This window comes from Amaranthus tricolor, chromosome 4 (genome assembly GCF_026212465.1).
Source record: "Amaranthus tricolor cultivar Red isolate AtriRed21 chromosome 4, ASM2621246v1, whole genome shotgun sequence".
NCBI classification, from domain to species: domain Eukaryota; kingdom Viridiplantae; phylum Streptophyta; class Magnoliopsida; order Caryophyllales; family Amaranthaceae; genus Amaranthus; species Amaranthus tricolor.
This window is the reverse complement of record NC_080050.1, coordinates 28,389,281-28,411,858: the sequence shown is the minus strand read 5'-3', so window position 1 is coordinate 28,411,858 and position 22,578 is coordinate 28,389,281. Positions and strand designations below refer to the sequence as shown.

At 37.4% G+C, this 22,578-nt stretch overlaps 2 protein-coding genes across 3 annotated transcripts; both read right to left on the bottom strand.

Annotated features, from left to right (window-relative positions):
- Positions 1-409: 409 nt before the first annotated feature.
- LOC130810002 (uncharacterized) lies at positions 410-9,741 on the bottom strand. Of its 2 annotated transcripts, none has more exons than XM_057675896.1 (10): positions 4,864-9,741; positions 4,452-4,581; positions 4,139-4,289; positions 3,909-4,035; positions 3,671-3,745; positions 3,116-3,203; positions 2,682-2,952; positions 2,543-2,585; positions 2,368-2,471; positions 410-1,018 (listed from the first exon to the last, which is right to left on the bottom strand). In XM_057675896.1, exons 1-10 carry the CDS (start codon positions 9,524-9,526, stop codon positions 623-625), a joined length of 6,048 nt encoding a protein of 2,015 aa, XP_057531879.1. In that variant the 5' UTR covers positions 9,527-9,741; the 3' UTR covers positions 410-622. The 2 variants fall into 2 exon arrangements, with proteins under 2 accessions (XP_057531879.1, XP_057531880.1); XM_057675897.1 differs by having other exon boundaries at positions 410-1,346; positions 4,864-9,691.
- Positions 9,742-10,722: 981 nt separating this feature from the next.
- LOC130810001 (protein kinase STUNTED) lies at positions 10,723-21,637 on the bottom strand. The gene is given in 11 exon segments (XM_057675895.1): positions 10,723-11,075; positions 11,077-11,283; positions 16,836-16,985; positions 17,082-17,229; positions 17,365-17,441; positions 18,099-18,262; positions 18,361-18,609; positions 18,696-19,400; positions 19,870-20,122; positions 20,851-20,948; positions 21,215-21,637. Coding segments are annotated over 11 exon segments (2,352 nt in total). The 5' UTR covers positions 21,375-21,637; the 3' UTR covers positions 10,723-10,934.
- Between the last annotated feature and the right edge of the window lie 941 nt (positions 21,638-22,578).

Genomic DNA, 22,578 nt, shown 5'->3' with positions numbered 1-22,578 from the left:
TCATGTTCAAAGAATTTGGGACGAAAGGAGTAATTAAAATAAAATTTACTTGTCTTTGAGCTACTCTCTCTATCCCATAAGCATTTACTAGGATAAAATTTAAGCAAATAAAAAAAAAAGATAAAAAAGGTAAAAAGTAAACAAAAAAAAAAGAAGTAATTCATGAAAAAATGAAAGAAATGTAAAAATAAAATGAAAAAATAAATAAAATATAATGGATTAAAAAAAAGAAAGAATGTGAAGTCAAGATTAAAATGAAAATATAGCAAATTTTATGAGAAAGGACCATTTTAGAAGTGATTATGATGCTTCAATTCTATAATAGAATGTTGCGATTAATTCACCTTTAAGAAATACTTCCTCTTCATCCAATACACAAAAACTAAAAACAAGATCAACACATACATCATTTCTACAAATCAAATAAAATATTTTCTATTTCAGTGTAAGAGTACAACTGTTATCAACTATCAGATTACAATTTACATTTTAGAAGAAAATAAGTTTTACAAATGGCAAAAGTGACAAATTTACAGAATTACAGATGAAATGCAACATGATTCATGTCCCTAATGAGTATGACTACTATACTATAAATGATCCAGAATTCCTATAGATTTCTTCAAACTCCACCCAATATCCGAAAAGGCTTTATCAATTCATCAAGATTATCCAACCGAGTACTCAACGGGTTATCCTCGGATAACATCTGCTCACTACACAATTTGTTCTCTCCCTCTTCATCATCAATAACATTAAGACTGATAAAATCACCCAATTCTTCTTCAAAAACTAAGTTGGCCTTTTGTGAATCGACAAGCGTGGGTCCTGTCTCAGGATCAGCAGCAACTGAGACACCCGAACCAAAGTAACGTCCTTTATCATTTTTCTGATCCTCCGTAACTTTCCTTCTCTTAGCCTTGCCCTTTTTCGGATGGTAAAGTTTGCATTTTGAACCTTGAGGGCAGCTACCAGAAGCTTCAAAATCGGGGCAGCTGTAACTGTGCTTTTTCCGGCACTGCAAGTTTGTAGACAGAGATTTGTTCTACTTGTTTCTATCAGGTAAGTCGACATGTGACACTCGCAAGATTTTTGGTTGAAGAAACCGATAATGAGAAAATAATTTAAAATAAAATAATAAATCCTAATAACACAACTTGAGAAGCCTGTAGACTATCTGTAAACAGACCATTATGACTTGTGAGGTCACCCAACAGTTTATCAATTATCCATCCCTTGAAAGTTGGTTATTAATAAATCACAACAGAGTAGATTTGCTGATAATATTGAGCTTATATAACTTGCTTCACAAGATTTGGTCCCATCTTTCTCAAGATAGATGCATTCTGCCATAGCCAAGGTTACCAAGCGTTCATATACGCATAATCTCATCTATATTTAACCTAACCTAAGGCGAAGTCAATTAGCCACTAAAAAGAGTTTCCAGGAGATGAGACAAGTACGAGTTCGAGACTACTGCAAATAAATGCTTACTGAATTTGTTGTACTTGTTTTAAAAAATAAAATTTCAAGACATCAAAGTATTAATAGTGTAAACACAAAACATTTTAGTAAGGAACGAACAGAAAGAACTTATAAGAAAATGCAATGTATAAAGTAAACATTTTAGTAAAGGTTTTTAATGCTTTCAAAACACTGGACATCCGGTCAAAACTGCAACAAGAAGTTTCCCTTCACCACAGTTTTAATAGAAAATATTGTACTATGAATTTTAAAAGACATGAATAGGACAGAATAGGGGAGTATGGCTTAACAACATAAAATTTTATAATAGTCGTTCTGCTTATTCATGTTTAACAAAAACCGTGATTAGATTAACATTTTGTTATGATGGGATAGTAAAAGCTTAGAGTAAAATTGTACTAATTGACAAAAGTGAAAAAATGTTGACAAAATTAGAAGAAAGGGATGAATATAATATAATATAGAGAAATTTCACGTGGTAACCCTAAGTTTTTTTTGCCTTTCCACAAATGTTTTTTTGAATCCACGTGATGACCTTGAGCTTCCAAATTTTCTATGTAGTGGACAAAATGTTAAGTTTTTGGTAAAATTGAGTATTTATTTCGACTGAATTTCAAAACATGTGATCACGACATTTCTTTTTTTGAAAAAAAAATGTCATTTCGTTGGGTAAAAATAGCATAAAGTTTACAAAAAAAACTTCCTTTTTGTTTACCACGTGATAAAATTGGAAGGGGAAGATCACCACGTGGATTAAAAAAAAGGTTTGTCTGCCACGAGGAAAAGCAAAAAAATTCAGAGTTACCACATGGAATTTCCCTATAATATATAATAACTAAAAAGATGACAATAAGCATAAAACAGCATAAGTGATTGAGATACCTCATTTCCTTCAGCACAATAACCCCTAAGGAAGCTCTCACATATTGACGCTTTAGGATTCACACTCACATGTCGATAAGGACATTTCTCATTAGAACATAAACCTGTTAATAAAGGATGTCAACAACATCTAAAGTAAATATAGAAAAACACAAATGTATAGATAGAAGATAACCTTGCAGAAAGAAAGAACAATCAGGCATTCTATCAGGAATAACCTGCAGCAAAGAAACCACAGAAATAGTCTTAGGTATATACCCAAAATAACTATCTACTTCTATATACTTTCAGCCAAAGGGCATTATACAATAGACCTTGTGAGTCAATTTGCAGTTCGGATCAGCACATGAACCATTCAAAAATTTAGTGCAGACCACTACTTTGGATGGATCATGGATAAATGGACATTTTCCTTCAACCTTGTTACATTTGCCAAATCTAGTAAAAAACTGGCAAAACTTCCGTTTCTTGGCTAATCGCCTCCTAGCAGTGTGCAAACTCCATCGAACTTTTTCACTAGCCAAAACGCGAGTACGTCTTTTTGGGTCTAAAACAAGCTTGTTTCCATTGCCAATCCGAACATACCTATTAAACAGGATGAATATCATCCAAAAACAAGAGGGTCATTAGATAGTAAAACAGCAAGTGCTGCTTCAAGTAATCCAGCAACTTCATTCCTGCATTCAAGCATGTAACTAACTAGCAATCTATCAACAGAGAGAAAGAACGGGAGCAGGGAACAACATACTCATTACTTCCAATTAGTAGCCTCTTTGGCACATAAACTTTTCTGGCATCCTTTTCGGTTGTTGAAGCAGCTACATCTGCTTCTTCATCTATTCAATATTACATTATCAGTATGGGTACTAAAGCTGAAATGAAGATTAATTATAAGATGCTGAAAAAGGAGAAAATCAAAAGGCACAAAGAAAGATAAATTAGACTATACCCATCATGATTCCCCATGGTACTAACATACAAAAATAAAAAGGGTTTATAATGCATAAATAACAGATATTACCAAGAGTGAGAACCTAAAATCCCAAGAATAAGATGGATGCTTGGACAGACTAAACACCATCCAATTCCAACGAGGTCAATCTTTACATACACTCAATTAGCAGAAAAAATCTTCAATGATGATGACCAAAATCATGAAAGGGTTTCATTAGATTGTAGTTTCAAGTCCAACTTTTTCATGGCCTCTTATCAACATTGAACACATACTCACAGCCAGAACTTTTTTGTCGATCACAAAAAAATTTGAACTGAAGCACCAAGAAAAAACAAGGATGACTAGAACCTGAAATCTTCTGAAGTGTCCTCCTAGAAGGATCCATACGATATCGATGCACACCAATACGGAATATTCGTTCTCCTGTGAATGACCAATATTCAACACCCCATTAACAATATAATATTGATGTACCAAAATACATCATCCTTATCCAGGGGGAAAGGGAAGCTCACTTTACAAATTCATCTTTGTTTCAAATAGAAAAAGAACAATATATGATCTAAGCTTCTTGCCATTAACCTACCTGAGCGTTGCTTCAAACAGTGACCTGGTTCCTGCAGAGAATGCATACTGCCTTCTTGTTTTGAGCCAATGCCTGAAGATCCAGACTTCTGTGCAAAATCCATCGCAGCAACGGCCATAGCAGCATCCTGTACAGTAATAAGCAAACTCAAGACAATCTCTTCACAATGCATAATGCAAAAAATAGAGCTCGTGTGCATGTATTTAAAAGAAAACATAAACATGACTGACCTCTTCAACTCTTTTTGAGCGCTTTTCCATGGAAATGGACCATTTTAGACTATTTCCATGAAGACTTATGACTTTTGATCTTCGTAAGGAAAAACCATGCCCCGACCTTACATACACAACACCCCTCTTTTTTGAAGAAAGCAGCTTACGACTAATACATTAATCACACAAATTTTTAGTGACAACAGAGATCACAAGAAGCAAAGATAGCAAATATAAAACAAACAAAAAGATAGCAAATATAAAACAAACAAAAAGACAATTTAGCATATCGAACTTTTAACAGAGCTTTGCAAAGTACTGCCAGACAAACCTCCAACGGGTGGTTCTTTTCCAAGGCAACAAGTGGGACAAAAGCCTCCCTGATCTCAATGCATGAATACCTTTACCGCACGACTTCGAATCACCCAACTTCCAAACAAGTGAAAGTTTTGATGATTTAACTGCAAAAAAATGTAACATTAGAACAGGCCCTTCTTCATGAATGCTTGAATATCATTATCCTATTGTAATTAGAAAAATTCTCTTTCAAATCAAGAACAACTACAGCCAGAATGGACACTAGAATGGATTACATAGTATCACATAACAGCACAAACATCACCCTAAAGAAGATTAATCATTCCCTAAGTTACCATAAATCATTACAAACATAGATTTTCACCTTGATATTCAGTATGCAACTCATGAACTACAGTAATTTAAACAGGCAAGTAATAATATACCTTTATTCGAATGCCTTTTGGAAGAGCTTCTTCCCGAGTAAGTACGAAGTTTTCTTTGAGAAAGTGACTTGGAACTTTTTGCAATTGAGGAAACCATTTGTGGGAGATTACCCTCAGAGGAAGCTCTGATCAGTTGGTTCTGCCTGTTCTTGTAGTAGTTGACATCAGAAGATGAATCCATTTTGCTGTCCATGCTATGCAAAGATGAAGGGGAGGTCTTTGAAGTAGCGATCAACTGATTTGATTTGTGCTTAATGTAAAACATCTTTGAATTCAAGTTCACCACATCTCCATCACTAAACATACCAGGATCCTCCATATTTCTATTCACAACACTTTCAGGATCTCTGGAAGAATTCGATGACATATCAGAAGATTTGAATGCCTCCTTATTGTCAGTTACTTCAGTTTGATGTACAGCTAAAGAAGATGTACAATCTTCTGAGTTAGCAATGTGACTGCTTGAAGTCTTATCACTGCAGAGTAACGGAGACGTTTTTGGCAATTCAATGGAAGCACTTTGCCCTCCTGTCACAAGGCCATCAGGCAACTCAGTAGACTCAATCATTACAGAGCCACTCACCTTTGTAATCCTGTCTGTGTCATTCGACTGTGACCGATTAATGGCAGCACCAGAAGTACGAGAGGTGGCTGCACCAGAAGTACGAAAACCTGAAGTGGCTAAACCAGAAACAGGATTCCTTACAAGACTGTTACCTTTCCGAATGTAAGAAGTATCCATTACTTTCAAAGCTTTCCCATACAGTGGTCTTTGTGGAGGAGTAGCCACAGGAGGCTTCTTCACAGGCATGTTTGAAGCTGCTGAGTTATTTGTACGATGCCATGTTCGAGGCTTTGCCGGATAAGTCTGTGATCTGTTATTGGGTTTGATAACAGATGAGCGAAGGTTGGTGGAAGGACTCGATTCAGCACGAATTAGCACATTCCTCCTCAGTCTAGTGGAGGCGTTCGAGCTAGACACTGTAGTCTTTCCCTTCTTTGATAGCAAGGATGCACTTTTCTGACTAAGCGGTTGAACATCTAATAAGGGTGAAACATCTGACTTTAAGTTCTGATTTTTAGCTAGTACATTACACTGTGAGGTAAATGATCTGTGATTTGCTAAAGGTTGATCTTTTTGTTTGTCATGTATACAAAGCTTCTCACCCAAAGTCACCTGAATTTCAGGACTAGCATTAGATGCGCCTGATGTGGGCAATAATACAGGCTGAGCCTCTGGAATGGCAACAATGGACGGTAATTCCAACATGTCAGAGTTTGCCCTTACTCCACCATAAGTAGATTCCACACATGACTGCAGAAAATCAGACAAAGAGGCTAAAATAGCCTCTTGAGCAGTACTATCACATTCCATATTCATCTCTGGCGGTCCTTCATCCGCATACTCAGTATGATTAGCAGCACTGCCTCCGTCATTTGTTGCCATTTCACATGATGATTCTAACGCAATAAACCCATTTTCATCATTGTCTCCAGCCATCACTAAACTCGCATCACTTTTCTGATTGCACCCAGATTCCTCATCTGCACCAGAAGGGTACGTTCCTGCAATAGACAAAGATGAATCTTTACACAAGATATCAGATTTTGGGTTGTCAGCAGAGCTACATGTTTCCGCACACAAACTGCTGGTTACTCTACCAATAGTATCTTTATCAGAAGGTGCAGACTTGGGTGGCTCAGATCCCTCTACTGCTTGTGGCGAACACGTGACAGAGGGCAAACCAGGTATGGGTATAAATTCAGAGCTCCCAGAACCTGGAGCGTCAGATAGAACTGATTCCAGTGGAAGAATTTTCCTTTTCTTGACACAATCCATGGAATTCATACACTCCACAGAACCTCCTATTAATGATTTACCAAGTGAAACATCTGATTCAACAGACAGTGTGTCTGAGACAGGAACGTGTTCCTCGATGGGAAGTATAGCATTCTCATGCGAAAATTCAAATGTTCTTAAGTGTATAAGGTCAGATTCAGTTCCAACTTTTCTCTTTCTATTAGTAACACAAGTTTTTGGAGGTTCCTCTTTTTCTAGTGTTGATTCATCATCAACTAATCTGGTGTCCGGCCCTAGATTTTGTTGCTCCTGGATGTCATTTGGAAACCCGACATCAGCAACAGTGTTAATGTTCTTTGAACCAAAAGTAACACCATCAATGTTTTCCCCCTTTCCAGAATCCTCAGAATCCCTCAACTCAGGCTCATAACTCCTGTCTGTATCCAAACCTGCCAATGCTAGTCCAGTAGTAGCATTTTCAGGAGTGGAAACAACATGGGTTTCACTTGTCTCATTACCATTTAACAAGGGCAATGCCAAATTCCCCTTATTATCTCCCTTGTTTGAGACATCAACAGTGACAGGGACAGAACTCGCGACAACAACAGGATTTAAAGGATCCAGATTTTCACAACAAACGCCAGTGTTATCCACATTGTCCTTCATACAAACAACCACTGAACCTACGGTTCCTTCTGCAGAACCATTATCAACCAATACCGGAGTCAAGTCCTGACTCGTTACACAGCCTTTTTCAGTAAGAAAGTCTGAGCTACATTTCTCAACAGGTTTTGTTACATCCCCATTGAAATTTAAGGTTTTTTGCTCATCTTGCAACTTTACCTTAATGCTATCATGACCTTCATAAACTCCTAGCCCTAGTGATAAATGTGAACTAGGAGCAGATTCTAATGCTCCATCCTCCCTCATTCTCTTAACAGCAGGATCCTCAAATGAACCTCTCAGAATATCCTTATGATCTACCACAGTTAAAGATTCCTGGACATTCTCAGTTGACCCAATAACATCGGTAGCACAGGACAACCCCTTCTCAGAATGATTTACAGATACATCAAAAGGCAGAGAGTTAGTTGATGTATTATTGGCTGGACTGTCCACATTCAAAAGCTCACTACCGGTCTTCGTGGGCACTGGAATAGATAGACGAGAAAGTGAGCTAACAGATTTTCTCTTCTTCCTAACTGGAGAGGAAGATACCTTCTCAAAACCAAAATTCCTATCATCCTTGCCCAAAACCTCCATTTTCGGAGATTCAGATAAACTACTAGACCCAATTCGAGAAGACTCCAACTCACTATTTGGATTACCAAGTCTCTTCATGATGGGAGACACTCTAACCTTATTCTTGCCGTCTTTTCCTTCCCTTTTAGACACTAATGAACTAATCTTAGAACCCATTCCCTTGGACGAACGCTCACCATCTATTCTAGTACCTGAATCACTATCATTCACATTATAATCTACAGATGAACACGAAGGGGCAGCCGTGATAGCCTTGGCCACCAAAGCATTCGATTTGAACGACAAGTCTAGGTCAACGGGACTTCGTACTCTCTCCTCACTACTAGTCCTACGATCCAAACATTCTGAATTCGACTTTTTACCATTGTGTGGACTCGAAGATTTATTATCGTACTTTTTCCTAAGACTACCATTACTATTACTATGTTGTGGATTTGCTGGTTGTATCCTAAGAAATGCACTCATTTTTTGCACATTTTTCCTAGGATTGCCTTGAATATCACTGATTCCATCTTCGACGGATTTCACTCCATTGCGAAACTTAATCGGAGAATGAGAAACTTCTCTGGATCCCCCACTACTACGCCTGGAATTCACCTTTTCATCTAATACAACATCATCTCTTCCTCGCCTAATGAATGCCTCATCATTCAAAATCTCTCGAAGATCACTGATACCAGAATTCACCTCATATTGCTTCCTAATCACCGTTTCAGGAAGATATCTTTCATGATGTTCACGATCATGATGATCAGGATCAAAATTACCCTCTAACCTATCAACTGCCTTCAAGACCCTACAATCATCACCCCGATCTACATGATGCAATTGATGAAAACCAATGTCATCTGGATATAACCTAGCACGAGGAGATTCTAGATTCGGATTTGGATTCTGATTCAAATTAAAATCCTCCCTGCGCCTTGGAGGACTGTCAATTTTACGCCTAAACCTCTCAAGTTGAACAAAACGAGGAGGAGAACGGCGCGCAACAGGGGACGATGGAGGAGGAACCCTAGAAGTAGGAGGAGGGGGAAGTTCATTGAATCGAAAACGAGGACGACGATCAACATAATCAATCTCATCAAGATTATTATGATGAATATGATTATGATTATGATTATGAAAAGACAAAAGACGATCAGGGTCATGAATAACCCTAGTTGGAGATTGAAACTCATCTGGAATATCATCATTATCAACGATACGACGATGCGGAATTTGATTGTGATTATGACTATGACGAGGAGGGTGGTGATGTTGGTGATGGTGAGGGGGAGAATCGACGAAATTAATGCGATCTTGAAAGGGTTTTTGGTGAGAGTGAGAAGGGGGAAGAGGACGAGGATGGTGGATGAGGCAAGAAGGAGGATTATGATGGTGGTGGTGTTGTGGAGGCGGAGGAAGGTTTCGAAGAGGTTGTTGCGGCGGAGGGGAAAAAGGATTTGGATGGTGGTGGCGGTGGTCGTCGGAGAAAGGATGAAGAGGGCGAAAAGGTAAGTATCTGGAGGAAGAATCCATGAATGGGCGAGGTTGAGGTTGAAGGTCAGGTTGGTTATGGTGGTGGTGAAGGTGGAGATGGCGGTGGCGATGATCCATGACGGTTGTAGGGTTGAGATTTGTGTGTGGTTGAGATTCGTGAGAATGACACACTGCGTTTTGGGTTTATGAATTGTTAATTGTGTGGTGGCCGTCTCTTTTGATTAAGATAAGCAAAGGTGTCATTTATTATGATATGATTTTTGGTTGATTTTGGGTTGTGATTACTCAAGTTGAATTTGATTTATCAATAAATTTTTTCTAATTAATTCATGTATGATGCTCATTTCTTGTGAAATTGACTTGTATAATAATTTGTTTTTGTTATAATATTTGGGTTGATATTGTATATGATTCTATAATTGCTCATTATGTGAGTGATTCTATAATTGGTTATTATGTCAGCGATTCATTAAGTATTGCTTATTATGTTAACGGATTTATTAAAAAACAGTGAAGTTGCATGTGACTTAATAATTGCTCACAATGTTAACGATTTATTAACTATCGCTCACAATGTTAGCGATTTATTAACTATCGCTTACAATATTAGCGATTGCATATATACTCATTATAACAATGATTCTTTGCTAAGTGAAAAACTCTTCTTTATTTTTCTATTTCAAACCTTATACATTTCCTCTAAATTCTATCTCCAAATTTGATGTGGATTCTATTATTAAGCATAATAATTTGTGCTTCCTATAAGCATGTTTGGAGTTTTTGGTTTTTAAAATTTTATGGTTTTTAATCTTTTAGAATTTTAAATGTTTGTTAGGCTAATTAAATTGACTTTACTGTCAATATAGTTTTTTGCTAATATTGTTGTTTTTGTTGTTGATCATCATTGTTATTGTTGATGCTCTCGAACATCGTGGTTGTTGTTGTTATTAATGATCATTATTTTTGTAGTTGTTGTTGATCAATATAGTTAGTGTTATTGTTAAACATTATTATATTGTTATTGTGGTGTTTGTTCTTCTTGTTGATTACAAGAGCACCAAATATCAAAGTACATTTGATCTGCTTAATAGAGTGTAAGTCATCGTGAATTTGCTAAAACCCTTCAATACAAATACAATTTTTATAATCAAACTAACGTCTAATAGCAAATATTAGTAGCAAGTAAGAATGATCTCGACAGGGATGATTTTAATTCGAGCTAACAAAGTGGTGTAAGGAAAAACGCTCTATGAGGGCTCTTCTAGATCAACCAAGAACAAACACAAAAACTAACATAATACGACGCTTAGTGATTTGAGAACATGCACTTATTTCACTTTTATTATACAAGTAGACAGTCGTATATTCCAGTTTACAAATACTTCTAGTACATTTACAAGATTCAGCCAAGTATAGCAGCTCTAACAGTCCATTTATCAACAGTTTCTGCTTCACAGTTATACTTACCGTACTGTATATCGTATCCTAGATGACACGAACACGAAAAAATTCAGATTCGAAGAATTCACCATTCTTCATCACGCCGTCTGTGAGATTTTAACTGCTGATTTGATATTAAAAAGAAAAACATATACAGCAAGAATTGTATTTCCAATGTCGGTATATCAGACTCAGTCAAAGCTTGATGAGCGGCTCCACCTGCCCCGAAGGTACTCTTCAAGCGAAACATGTTGTTCGATGCTGCTCATAGAAAGAGAATCATCCTCTACATCTTGCAAGGCTAAACTAAGGTGAGAATGGAGATCGATTCGTGGAAAACCGTCTTCATCTAGCCTGTCGACATTTTCTGATGCATTGACTTGTAATCTTGCCCAATTTAATGAATCTGTGTCTCCTTGTAGGAGCTTTAATATCTGTCTCAACAAAGAAAAAATTATTACAAATATGAATCTAGGCCAATTAGTAGATCATTTAAGGCCCAAAAGAAAACAAAAAATGCAATTCGAGTTGGGTTAGATACTTCGATTTAATTTGCTCTAGGATTGCCTTATTTGTAAACTGCAAATCATATGGTTCAATAGCTGAAGTTATCTCTTTTTATAAGGGAAAGTTATGCCGTCATCCAACCCTCCTTAAACCCTGATCATAGCTTTTTATGAGTAAGATATAATGGGTACGATGATATGATGGTGATGAAATCATAATAAGTTATGCCGTCATCTGACCCTCCTTAAACCCTGATCAAAGCTTTTATGAGCAAGATATAATGGGTACGATGATGATCATGATGGTGATAAATGTAGGAATAATCAAGTTATTCTGAAGATATTTAGTTGGTTTATTTAGATCATTGTAATTAGGGAAATTACTGTTTCTCCAAGCTTAGTTTCCTTCCTAAATTAGGGCCTAATCCTTGTATAAATATTGAATCTGTAAACAATGAAAATTAATACAAACAGTATTCATAAACCCTAAACTTAACTGTCTTAATTCTTCATGGTATCAGAGCCAAAGGTGTTTTCCGGGGCCGACAACACCATTGGCTATCATCATCTACCCTAAACACATACCTACAATGGCAGAAACCAACCCAAACCAACTCGTAACCATGGAACAGATGGAACAAATGTTCAAACTGTTTCAACAAATGAATAAACCAAACACAAACCTTGAAACCATATCCCCTGACCTGAAATTGGCCGAAAAACTAGATTATCAGAATTATACTACTTGGTGCAAAATGATGCAAATAGCTTTAGAATGCAGGGGACGTCTCAATCACATCATCGACGATCCTCCTAGCATCTCAGATCCAAATTACAGAGCATGGAAACAAAAAGATTCGATAGTCTTGTCTTGGATTATTTCGAATATCAGTACAGACCTTGTAAACCAATTCTTAGACTACACTATTGCAAAAGATTTATGGAGAGGGATCGAGGTCCTATTAAGCAGTGGAAGGGACGAACTCCAGATCTTCGATCTGAGTTCTCAAGCAAATAATTTGAAGCAAAATCAAGACCCTTTAGAGGTCTTTTATGGGAAACTTAACACTATTTGGAAAGAAATAGATCGAAGACAACCAAATCCCATGATACATGCAGAGGATATAACAATCTTTAACACCTTTATTCAAAAGCAACGGCTATTTCAATTCTTGGCCGGAATTCATGACACTTTTGACAAAGAAAAACGTGACCTACTACATCAAGATCCACTTCCAACAGTGGAAGTGGCCTATGCTACAATCAGACGAGAAATCTCAAGGCGTGGGATTATGAGTCACGCTTCATTATCGGGAAAAATTCCCTCAGAGATAGGGAGTGGGTTGGCCGTTAAACACCGGTCGGATACCTCATTCCGGCGTAATATGGAGGATAAAACTCACCTGAGATGTAGTCACTGTGGAGGGAGCCGTCATACAAAGGAAGGATGCTTCAAAATCATTGGCTTCCCGGAATGGTGGGAGGAACACCGGCAGCGAAAAGCCGCCACCAAGGCTCCGTCACGAACCGGCGGCAAGGCTCACTTGGCCACCTGCACTTCTTCTCCCACCAACAAACCAACCACTCACACAGAAGCAAAGGAAGACATAAATGGTGTTGAAGGTGAAACGAAACAAAAAGCACAAAAAGACGTATCAGAAGAGAGAGAAAGGGGGAAAGGGAAGAATCTGAAAGCAAGTGGGGAAGGGAAACGGCACCACTCCGCACAAAAAGACGTATCAGAAGAGAGAGAAAGGGGGAAAGGGAAGGATCTGGAAGCAAGTGGGGAAGGGAAAGGGCACCATTCCCACTCTTTTATAGCCTCATCCTTTAAAAACCCTAAGCCCACTAAACCCCACCGGCCCATCACTCACAAAACCAATTATAATAAACTTGGTCTAATATGCAAACCTTGCCCATCATCCCCATGGATATTTGATTGCGGGGCCACTGATACTATGACCTTTGACCCCGTGACCTTTTATCTACCCATCCAAAAACCCGAACCTACATTCAAACTGCTAATGGGGAGTGCGTGAGTGTTGACCAAGCTGGGCTCGTTACTATTTCTCCCTCTCTCAAAATTAACAATTGTCTTTTAATCCCTAGCCTATCTCACAAGTTATTATCTATTAGTCAATTGACTCGGGAATTAAACTGTACTGTGCTTATGTCTTCTTCTGGTTGTGTTGTGCAGGATGCTCAGACAGGGAAGATTATTGGTCGTGGTACTGAACGCGATGGTCTATACTATGTGGACGAGGCGATTCAAAAGGGTCACACTTTGCTTGCTCAAGGGTTCACAGATCATCAGTTATGGACATGGCACAGACGTCTCGGACATCCATCACTAGGGTATCTGAAACATCTTTTTCCGTCATTAGTTAAAAGTACTGTAGTCTTAGATTGTGAAGCTTGTATTCTTGCGAAAAGTCACAAACATTCCTACTTTCCTAGTTCCAATCATAGCAGTGAACCGTTTATGTTAATACATTCTGATGTTTGGGGCCCTGCTCCTGAAATTAATAAACAGAATTATTCATACTTTGTCTCCTTTATTGATGATTGTTCTAGAATGTGCTGGATATACTTCTTGAAACACAAGTCTGAGGTGTTTGATTTTTTGTCAAATTTTTACAACATGATTGTCACCCAATTTAAAGCCAAACCTCAGATACTTCGATCCGACAGTGGGGGGGAATACATGAACCAACATATGGAAACATTCTTCACTACCCATGGCCTCATTCACCAAACCTCTTGCCCCCATACCCCACAACAAAATGGCATAGCTGAAAGAAAGAATCGCACTCTCCTAGAAATAGGTCGTGCTCTTATGTTTGAAGCCCATGTCCCATCTTATTTTTGGCCTGAAGCCATTGCCTCTGCCACCTACCTCACAAACAGACTACCCTCCAAAGCCCTTCAGTTCAAATCTCCCCTTGAAGTCCTTCATTCCTACAACATTGTTCCTTCTTTCCACTCCTTACCCCCCCGAATCTTTGGGTGTGTTGTGTTTGTTCACTTGCCAAAACCTGTTCGGCATAAACTTGAACCCCGGGCTGTTAAGTGTATCTTTGTGGGCTATGGTACTAACCAAAAGGGATATCGCTGCTTTGACCCAACTCAAAACAAAATGTATACTACAATGGATTGTGACTTCTTCGAGCACTCTTATTTTTACTCCCAACTTCGTCCTCAGGGGGAGACTACAGATGATGACTTAAGCTGGCTCGTATATTCTGTAACTAATGATTTGAACCACAAAGAGCAAGTAGGTAATCCCACAGATATTGCTACGGAAAACATAGTATTACTTTCTCCTCAGACCGCCGACTCCACCTTGTCTGAGGCATCCAGTGATCAAGAAGTTGTTTCGGAGACCGAAGAGGTATTATCTGAACCAGAACCTCAAACTAATAATGATATATCTTGTATTGTTGATCCTTCATGCAGATACGAATTACCTCCAAGAAGCAAAAGAGGTGTTCCCCCAAGACGGTATGATCCAGAGTTTGAATCTCAGAGATCCCGGTATCCTATTAACCGAGAGACGAGTAACTTAGCACAGACAGCTATTGCATTCCAAACTAGTCTATACTCAAGTTCTCTTCCTCGGAGCACTGAAGAGGCTCTCCAAAACCCAAGGTGGAAAGAAGCAATGGAGGATGAGATCTCAGCATTGAAGAGAAATAACACATGGGATAAGTGTATTCTACCTGAGAAGAAAAAACCAGTAGGCTGCAAATAGGTCTTTACAATTAAATATCTTGCAGATGGAACTATTGACAGATATAAAGCACGGCTTGTGGCAAAGGGGTATACACAGACCTACGGGATTGATTACTCTGAGACTTTTTCCCCAGTTGCCAAGATAGATACCATCAGGGTCATATTCTCCATAGCTGCCAACAAAAGAATGGCCTCTCTATCAGTTTGATGTAAAAAATGCATTTCTACATGGCAAGATTGAAGAAGAGGTGTATATGCATGCTCCACCCGGTTTCTCAAATGAATTTGCTCCAGGAGAAGGATGTAAACTTAACAGGGCGTTGTATGGCTTGAAACAGTCGCCGAGAGCTTGGTTCGGGAGGTTTACCACAGCAATGAAGGAATTTGGGTATATACAGAGCCAGTCTGATCATACTCTATTTTTAAAGAAAAGGGATGGACAGATTACATGTTTAGTCATTTATGTGGATGATATGGTGATAACTGGAAATGATGAGAAAGAAATAAAGGAACTTAAGGGAAAATTATTCATGGAGTTCGAAATCTAGGAAACTTAAAATACTTTCTGGGGATTGAAGTTTTTCGATCAAAAAGGGGAATCTTCATCAATCAAAAGAAGTATGTCCTGGATCTGTTAGCAGAGGTAGGTATGCTTGACTGTAAACCAGCTGAAACACCAATAGTCACCAATCATAAGCTCCAAACAACACCCGGAAAAGAACCCGCTGACAAAGAGAAATACCAGAAACTGGTAGGAAAACTTATCTACCTATCCCACACCAGACCCGACATATCATATGCAGTTGGAGTTGTAAGTCGATTCATGCACTTACCACAGATATCACATATGGAAGCTGTTCTGAGAATCTTGAGGTACTTAAAAGGTACGAGCAATAGAGGAGTCTTCTTTAAGAAAAATGGGCATCTCGACCTTGTAGCCTATACAGATGCAGATTGGGCAGGCGATCGAGATAGTAGAAAATCTACATCAGGATACTTCACTCTTGTAGGGGGAAATTTGGTTACTTGGAGAAGTAAGAAACAAAAGGTGGTAGCACTATCAAGTGCAGAAGCAGAGTTTAGGGGAGTAGCAAAAGGAATAACAGAGATACTATGGCTAAGAAAGCTCTTACATGAACTTGGCTTTCCATCAACAGAAGCATGCAAGTTATTCTGTGACAACAAAGCAGCTATTAGTATCTCAGAGAATCTTGTCCAGCATGATCGAACGAAACATGTAGAGATTGATAGACATTTCATAAAGGAAAAATTGGAGAAGCAGATCATCAGTATTCCACATGTAAAATCAGAAGATCAGTTAGCGGATATTCTCACGAAAGGTGTTTCAACTGAAGTCTTCGAAACTACTTTATCCAAGTTAGGCATTGGAAATCCCATCACCTAACTTGAGGGGGAGTGTAGGAATAATCAAGTTATTCTGAAGATATTTAGTTGGTTTATTTAGATCATTGTAATTAGGGAAATTACTGTTTCTCCAAGCTTAGTTTCCTTCCTAAATTAGGGCCTAATCCTTGTATAAATATTGAATCTGTAAACAATGAAAATTAATACAAACAGTATTCAAAAACCCTAAACTTAACTGTCTTAATTCTTCAATAAAATCATAATAAGTTACGCCGTCATCCAACCCTCCTTAAACCCTGATCATGGCTTATATGAGCAAGATATAATGGGTACGATGATGATGAAATCGTATGTTTGAACAATACAGAATACAGATAACTTACAAGACTCATGTGTGGCCGTGCTCTAGGTGCTCGTCTGATGCAAAGGGTTGCAGCCAAAACCATCCGTTCAATCTGGTCTTGGCTATAATTACACCCCATGCAAGGGTCCAGCAACTTAGAGACTTTACCTCCATGCAGAATAGGCTTGGCCTGATAAAAATATACATCAATTTTGTGTCGTGGGAATGGAGAAAAATCAAAACATAGTGCACAAGGAAAAGGATAGCTACAAGCAGAAAATCTTACCCACATAACTAGGCTCTCTTCGCCTTTTGGTAACTCGCTGCTTATGGGTTTTCTTCCTGAGAGAAGCTCGAGAAGCACAACTCCAAATGCGTAAACATCGATTTTGTCCGTCACTTTACCATACATGAAATATTCAGGCGCCAAGTAACTACAGCAATATTGACACAACGATAACGTAAATGAACATAGCAATTGGCAGAATTGGACAAACATGCTTCAAAAGCCGAAATCAATATCAATTGATTTAGGGTTCCAGATCTTAAATAGGGTAGTAGTCACTGACCCAAATGTTCCGGCCACGTCTGTACACGTTGTATGTGAAGAAGGTGATGCTCGTTTAGCAAATCCAAAGTCGGAGAGCTATAGAGAACAGCAGCAATAAAACCATTAGCTACAAGTATCGAAAGAGTGGCAAAACTAGAATATTGAGCTCATGGAAAAAAATCGCAGTCGCGGATGCGTTTGCGGAAATGTTGTCGAGGAAAACGGTTATAACGAAGTCGGAAAAATATCGCGAATCACGGCTGATGCGGTGTGATTTTTTTAGAAAAAATCACATTAAGAGTTTTGAGCTTATAATTGCGTTTTTGTTGTTGAACTACTATTATTATGCAATAATATGCAACTAGCTATTATAATTGCAATATTTGAGATTCTTTTAGTGTATAGTTAATTAACTTAATGGTTATTGGAGTAGTTAATTATTTTGTTTAACAACTAAAATTATGAGTAACTATAATTTAAGTGAGCGTAATAATCAAAGTTAATGGGTATCAATGAAATTTTAACGGAAAAGACAAATAACGTTGTAACAGAGAAATATCGATCGTTATAACAGTAAAATAATGGGCGTTACACGTTACGTAACGGTCAACGCGACATTTTGACCATGAAATTTCATGCACCTTTATACAATGGGATTTAACGTCACGGAAACATTCAAAAAAGTTATATAACGGGTGTCACATAACTTAACGGGGCAGTTATCATTCCATGATTGAGCTACTAAGTCATTACCCGTGGCTCGAAATCCTCCGACAATAATATGTTGGATGACTTCACATCTCTGTGAATTACTGGCTTGTTGGTGTCGTTATGAAGATAATAAAGCGCCTCTGCTACACCCAAAGCCACCTTGAACCTCTCACTCCAACCGAATGCAACTGGGTCTTTTTTACTACCTGCTAAGAAACAAGTGAAATTAAAACAACGAAGATCAACGCCAATGAAAAATAACTGTAAACATCTCAACCAAGAAATAGCCTAATCTGCGTGTTACCATGAAGATTCTCTTCTAGGCTTCCTCTCGATAGAAGATCATAAACGAGAAGAAGATTACTATCCTCAAAACAGAATCCGAAGAGGGAGATTATATTCTTGTGATGCAAAGAAGTGATTATCTCGATTTCCATCACAAATTCTAGAAGTACATCTTCGGAAGGCTTTAAGATCTTTACGGCCAATTGCTTGCCATCAGGAAGAGAACCTCGATAAACCCGACTACTACCTCCTTTGCCAATCAAATTTTCTAAACACGACAAATATTATAGTTAGTATAAGCAATTATGTTTATTATATGATCATTCAAATGAAAAATCGGTCTTGAAGTCAAACCAGGCATGAAGTTCGATGTTGCTGACTGAAGTTCTTTGTATTTGAACATTCTACAAGTTGAGGAATACTTCTCATGAAGACCTTCCAATTCTGTAGGAGCATTTCTCGAATTTCCGCTCAAAGAGGTTTTATCTGAAAGAATAGTATCACTAACTGGAATCATGACATTGTCAGGAACACCTTGATCACAAGAATCATCTTCTTGCTCTGCGTGATTATGTGCAGTTAAAGATGATTTAACAGTGGACAAATGAGATCTAGTGGGCAATAAGTTTGCCCATTGGACAACGGAGATCTCACATGGGGACGATGATACAACGTCTTCTCTCTCAGACAACAATGTACATTTAAGGAGTGGCCAACCCGGTCTAGGGTCAGGCATATCTTTTACCAATAATGAAACCGAACTAGATGATCCCCCCGACTCTTGGAAAGGAACTAAAGCCTTAGAATTGTCCGTCTCTCCTGTCATGATAGTGCACGGAATTGAATCATTCGAAGACATAGAACAAGAACAAACGGAACAATTTCTTTTTGTTGTCGTTTCTTTAAGCGATTCTTTAACTTTGAGGATCGGTCGCTGCAAGACTCCATTTGTAACTTGATCACATCCCACTATATCTGCATCACCATTTAGTATTGAATTGATTGTTGATGATCGTTGAATTCCTTCCAAGATATCATTTTGCTGATAATCACTGCCCCCTAAACACATAAGAAAGAATCAGATGCCATGTAAGGACTGAAAAAAACGTGTAAATAATGATCGCCTCCTCCATCCGGATTGCATTTAGAAACATTGATACTACATTGTTATTTAGACACTAAATGACAATTTGTTATCCTCCCAATTATGTTACTACCCTTTGATAGAATTATTTTGAAACCCCCATCGGTTACAATTAGAGGTGTTCATTCAGGTCTTCGGATTGATTACGGGTTAGGTGTTTCGAGTCGGTTTGAAATCGATTTTGGCTCGATATTGTTTTTATAATTGTAAATCATTTTTAAAGTCGGATCAAATCGGGTTTGGTTATAAGGTCAGATAAATTTCGGGTCGTCGGGTCTGTTTTGAACACCTCTAGTTACAATGGGGTTGTTACTTGTTACTTGCTAGTCCATTGGATACAGAAATGACATGAATGCAAGTTCAGTGAATAAGCTAGCTTACAACCTTTTAAGTACTTAGATTTTCCAGATGCAGTGGCTTCTCTTTGGAAGACAATTTTCCCATTACGAACAGCAAGAACCGAACAGTCCTTGGGTAATTTCTTGGCACAAAATTTGGCAACTGAAGTAGATGATCGGACTGTGTGGTGTTTAGCTGCAGTACCTACTATAACTTTACTTGCATTACATAAATTTGCTTCTCGGACTATAATTTTCCGAGCTGATGAACCACGACAGATCTTCAGCTTAAGATCAACCTGCATAAATTGTTGAAAAATTACCGTTTCTAAGCGGAGTGAATTTAGGATGCTAGTATAGTTTGGGTCGGATACTCATTTCTACCTATGTTGAAACAACTTGGTCGTCATGTGCTCATGTTTATGTGTTATACTTATATATAAATAACAACAACGTTCCATTACCCAAATGTCATCGGCTCCCACCTAGTTTAATATGTGTTAGAGCATATAATATATCTTGGAGCCTCAAGTATCAGCTTAAGCTTTTGGTTGAGTTGGTTCTTTGACATGATATCAGAGCGAATGTGATAAGAGGTCACGAGTTAGAATCACAACCACCTCTTATTTAAAGTGGAATATTCAGCGCCTCTATGCATCCACACTTCTGGGCCAATGAACTCTCGTGTGAGGAGGCGTGTTAAGATATATAACATATCCTAGAGCCTCAACCATCGCTTCAACTTTTGATTGACTTGGTTCCTTAACGATATGGTTTTTAATCGAATGACCTAGTTCATGGACTAGGCAGGTTTTGGCCTAGAATCCCACCTATTTCTAAGCTTAGAATCACTACTTAATCATGAAGTTAGACTAAGGTAGCAGGATCAATAAAGATAACACCTTTTATACTTGAGAAATTAGTTTTTTTCTACTTTTTTTGTTTTACAAAAAAAGTCAATTCCCACACTTTATCAATAAAAAAAGGTTAATAGGAACTATGGAGTATCAAACAAAAGACAACCAACCTGTTTTAAATTGCAGAAACCTTCATACACACCAAGAACAGAATCAAATGCCTTAACCAGTGACAAAAGAGATGATTTCCCATCTTGATCATAAATTTCTGTCAATAAAACAGAACCCCTTTAATCTCAAAGAACAGAAATTGATTAATTGATCACAAAAGTAATTTCCCATTGAATCATAAAACCCAGAATTAACATTAAAACCCAACATTTTAAGAATAAAAACAGAACAACAAATTCAAATAAAAATAAAATAAAACCCAAATTCAAAATCAAAATCCACCAAAAACCCTTCAATTTTTGAAAAATTTAAGAGTACCCAGATAATAAAAACTCCCAAATACAACAAAAAAAACATAATTACCATTAGGAGAAAGAACATGTAGAGCAATGACAAGATCACCAGGTTGAGCAACTTTAACAAGGGACCAAGTAAGTAATTCTTTACTTAAACCATCCATTTTAATTCCAATCAATACCGTCTTACCATCTTCATCTCCGGCAATACGATCCGTCGGAATCATGTTCCGGTGAGATGATCAAAAAATGTCAAAAATTAAAGAAAATGAAATGATGATGTATTAGTAACTTTCTATAATGAGTTAAGAACATGATATTTTAATTTTAATGAGCCAACTATATAAATGAAAGAGGTGGAGTTTGGTTTGGGATTAAAGGTTTAACCGCCGTCTGGTTGGTTTTCAAGGTCGTACACCATCAACAAAATTAGAGGGAAAGAAAGAGCGTAGTGAGTACTTAATACAATTCTTACTTTCTGGTGGGGGAACTCAAAACTTTAGAACTTGGGAAGGTGGCTTGGATTTGTCCATTATCTACTTGTGGGGCCTTCATGCCAAAGAGCGGAACTTAGGTGAGAATAAAATTGAATATTTTTTATGTAATTGGTCACTTCAGAGATCGTCTTTTTAAAAGACGTCTCTCTAATCTAGTCCATTAGAGTTCTATTTCTATTTTTTGTTTATAGGTCGACCCAATCAAAGATAGTCTTTTAAAGAGACCGTCTCTCACAAGATTTTGTTTATGAAGTTGTGTTTACTTTTCAATTGAAATAATATTTGATTATCTGCTATAACTAGTCTTACGTAAGAGCTGAGGGGTATTTTGCAATTTGCGGTTTTTGTTGGCGAATTCAGTTAACTTGTTTGTTCAGCTGATTATGTTGAGTTTATTGTTAGTTGTTAGTTTAGGTATTTAAAAATAATGAATAAGTTGGATAAAAATTATTTATTGTCTAAAAAATGTACTCCATTAAGAAATCAAATATAAACAAAAAAAAAATCTTCTCATAGTATATTTATGGTTTTACTTAATAACTAGTTTATCGGCGAAACTATTTACTAAAGAACTTTTAACTGTTAAATAAAAAGTATTTACTAATTGTTTTCATTCAATTGTACGACCAAGTTCATAAATTGCAAGCATTTTTTTGGTACCATTAAATTTGCTATATTTTTAACTTTTTTTATTTGTTTTAATTAATTTGATAGTCTTTAATCTTTTTTTGGGTCAAGTATCTTATCGATGATTGTCTTAATCCCATCTCTATTAAGGGTGTTTTATGAAATGTATCATTGCAATTTCTACTTGTTGAGCATAATCTATAATAATGGTCATTCTATCTCGGAAATTCTACACCAAATGATAAGATAGTTTTAATAAAGAATTTATCCATCAAGTTTACACTACTTATGTTAAACTCTTGAGCAA

Excerpts from the sequence above, each read along its gene's own strand:
- LOC130810002 (XM_057675896.1), bottom strand. The coding sequence starts at position 9,526 with ATGGATCATCGCCACCGCCATCTCCACCTTCACCACCACCATAACCAA. Across the intron at positions 4,582-4,863 it reads CAAAAGGCATTCGAATAAAG|TTAAATCATCAAAACTTTCA; the intron begins GTATATTATTAC and ends ATTTTTTTGCAG. Across the intron at positions 3,204-3,670 it reads GACACTTCAGAAGATTTCAG|ATGAAGAAGCAGATGTAGCT; the intron begins GTTCTAGTCATC and ends AATATTGAATAG.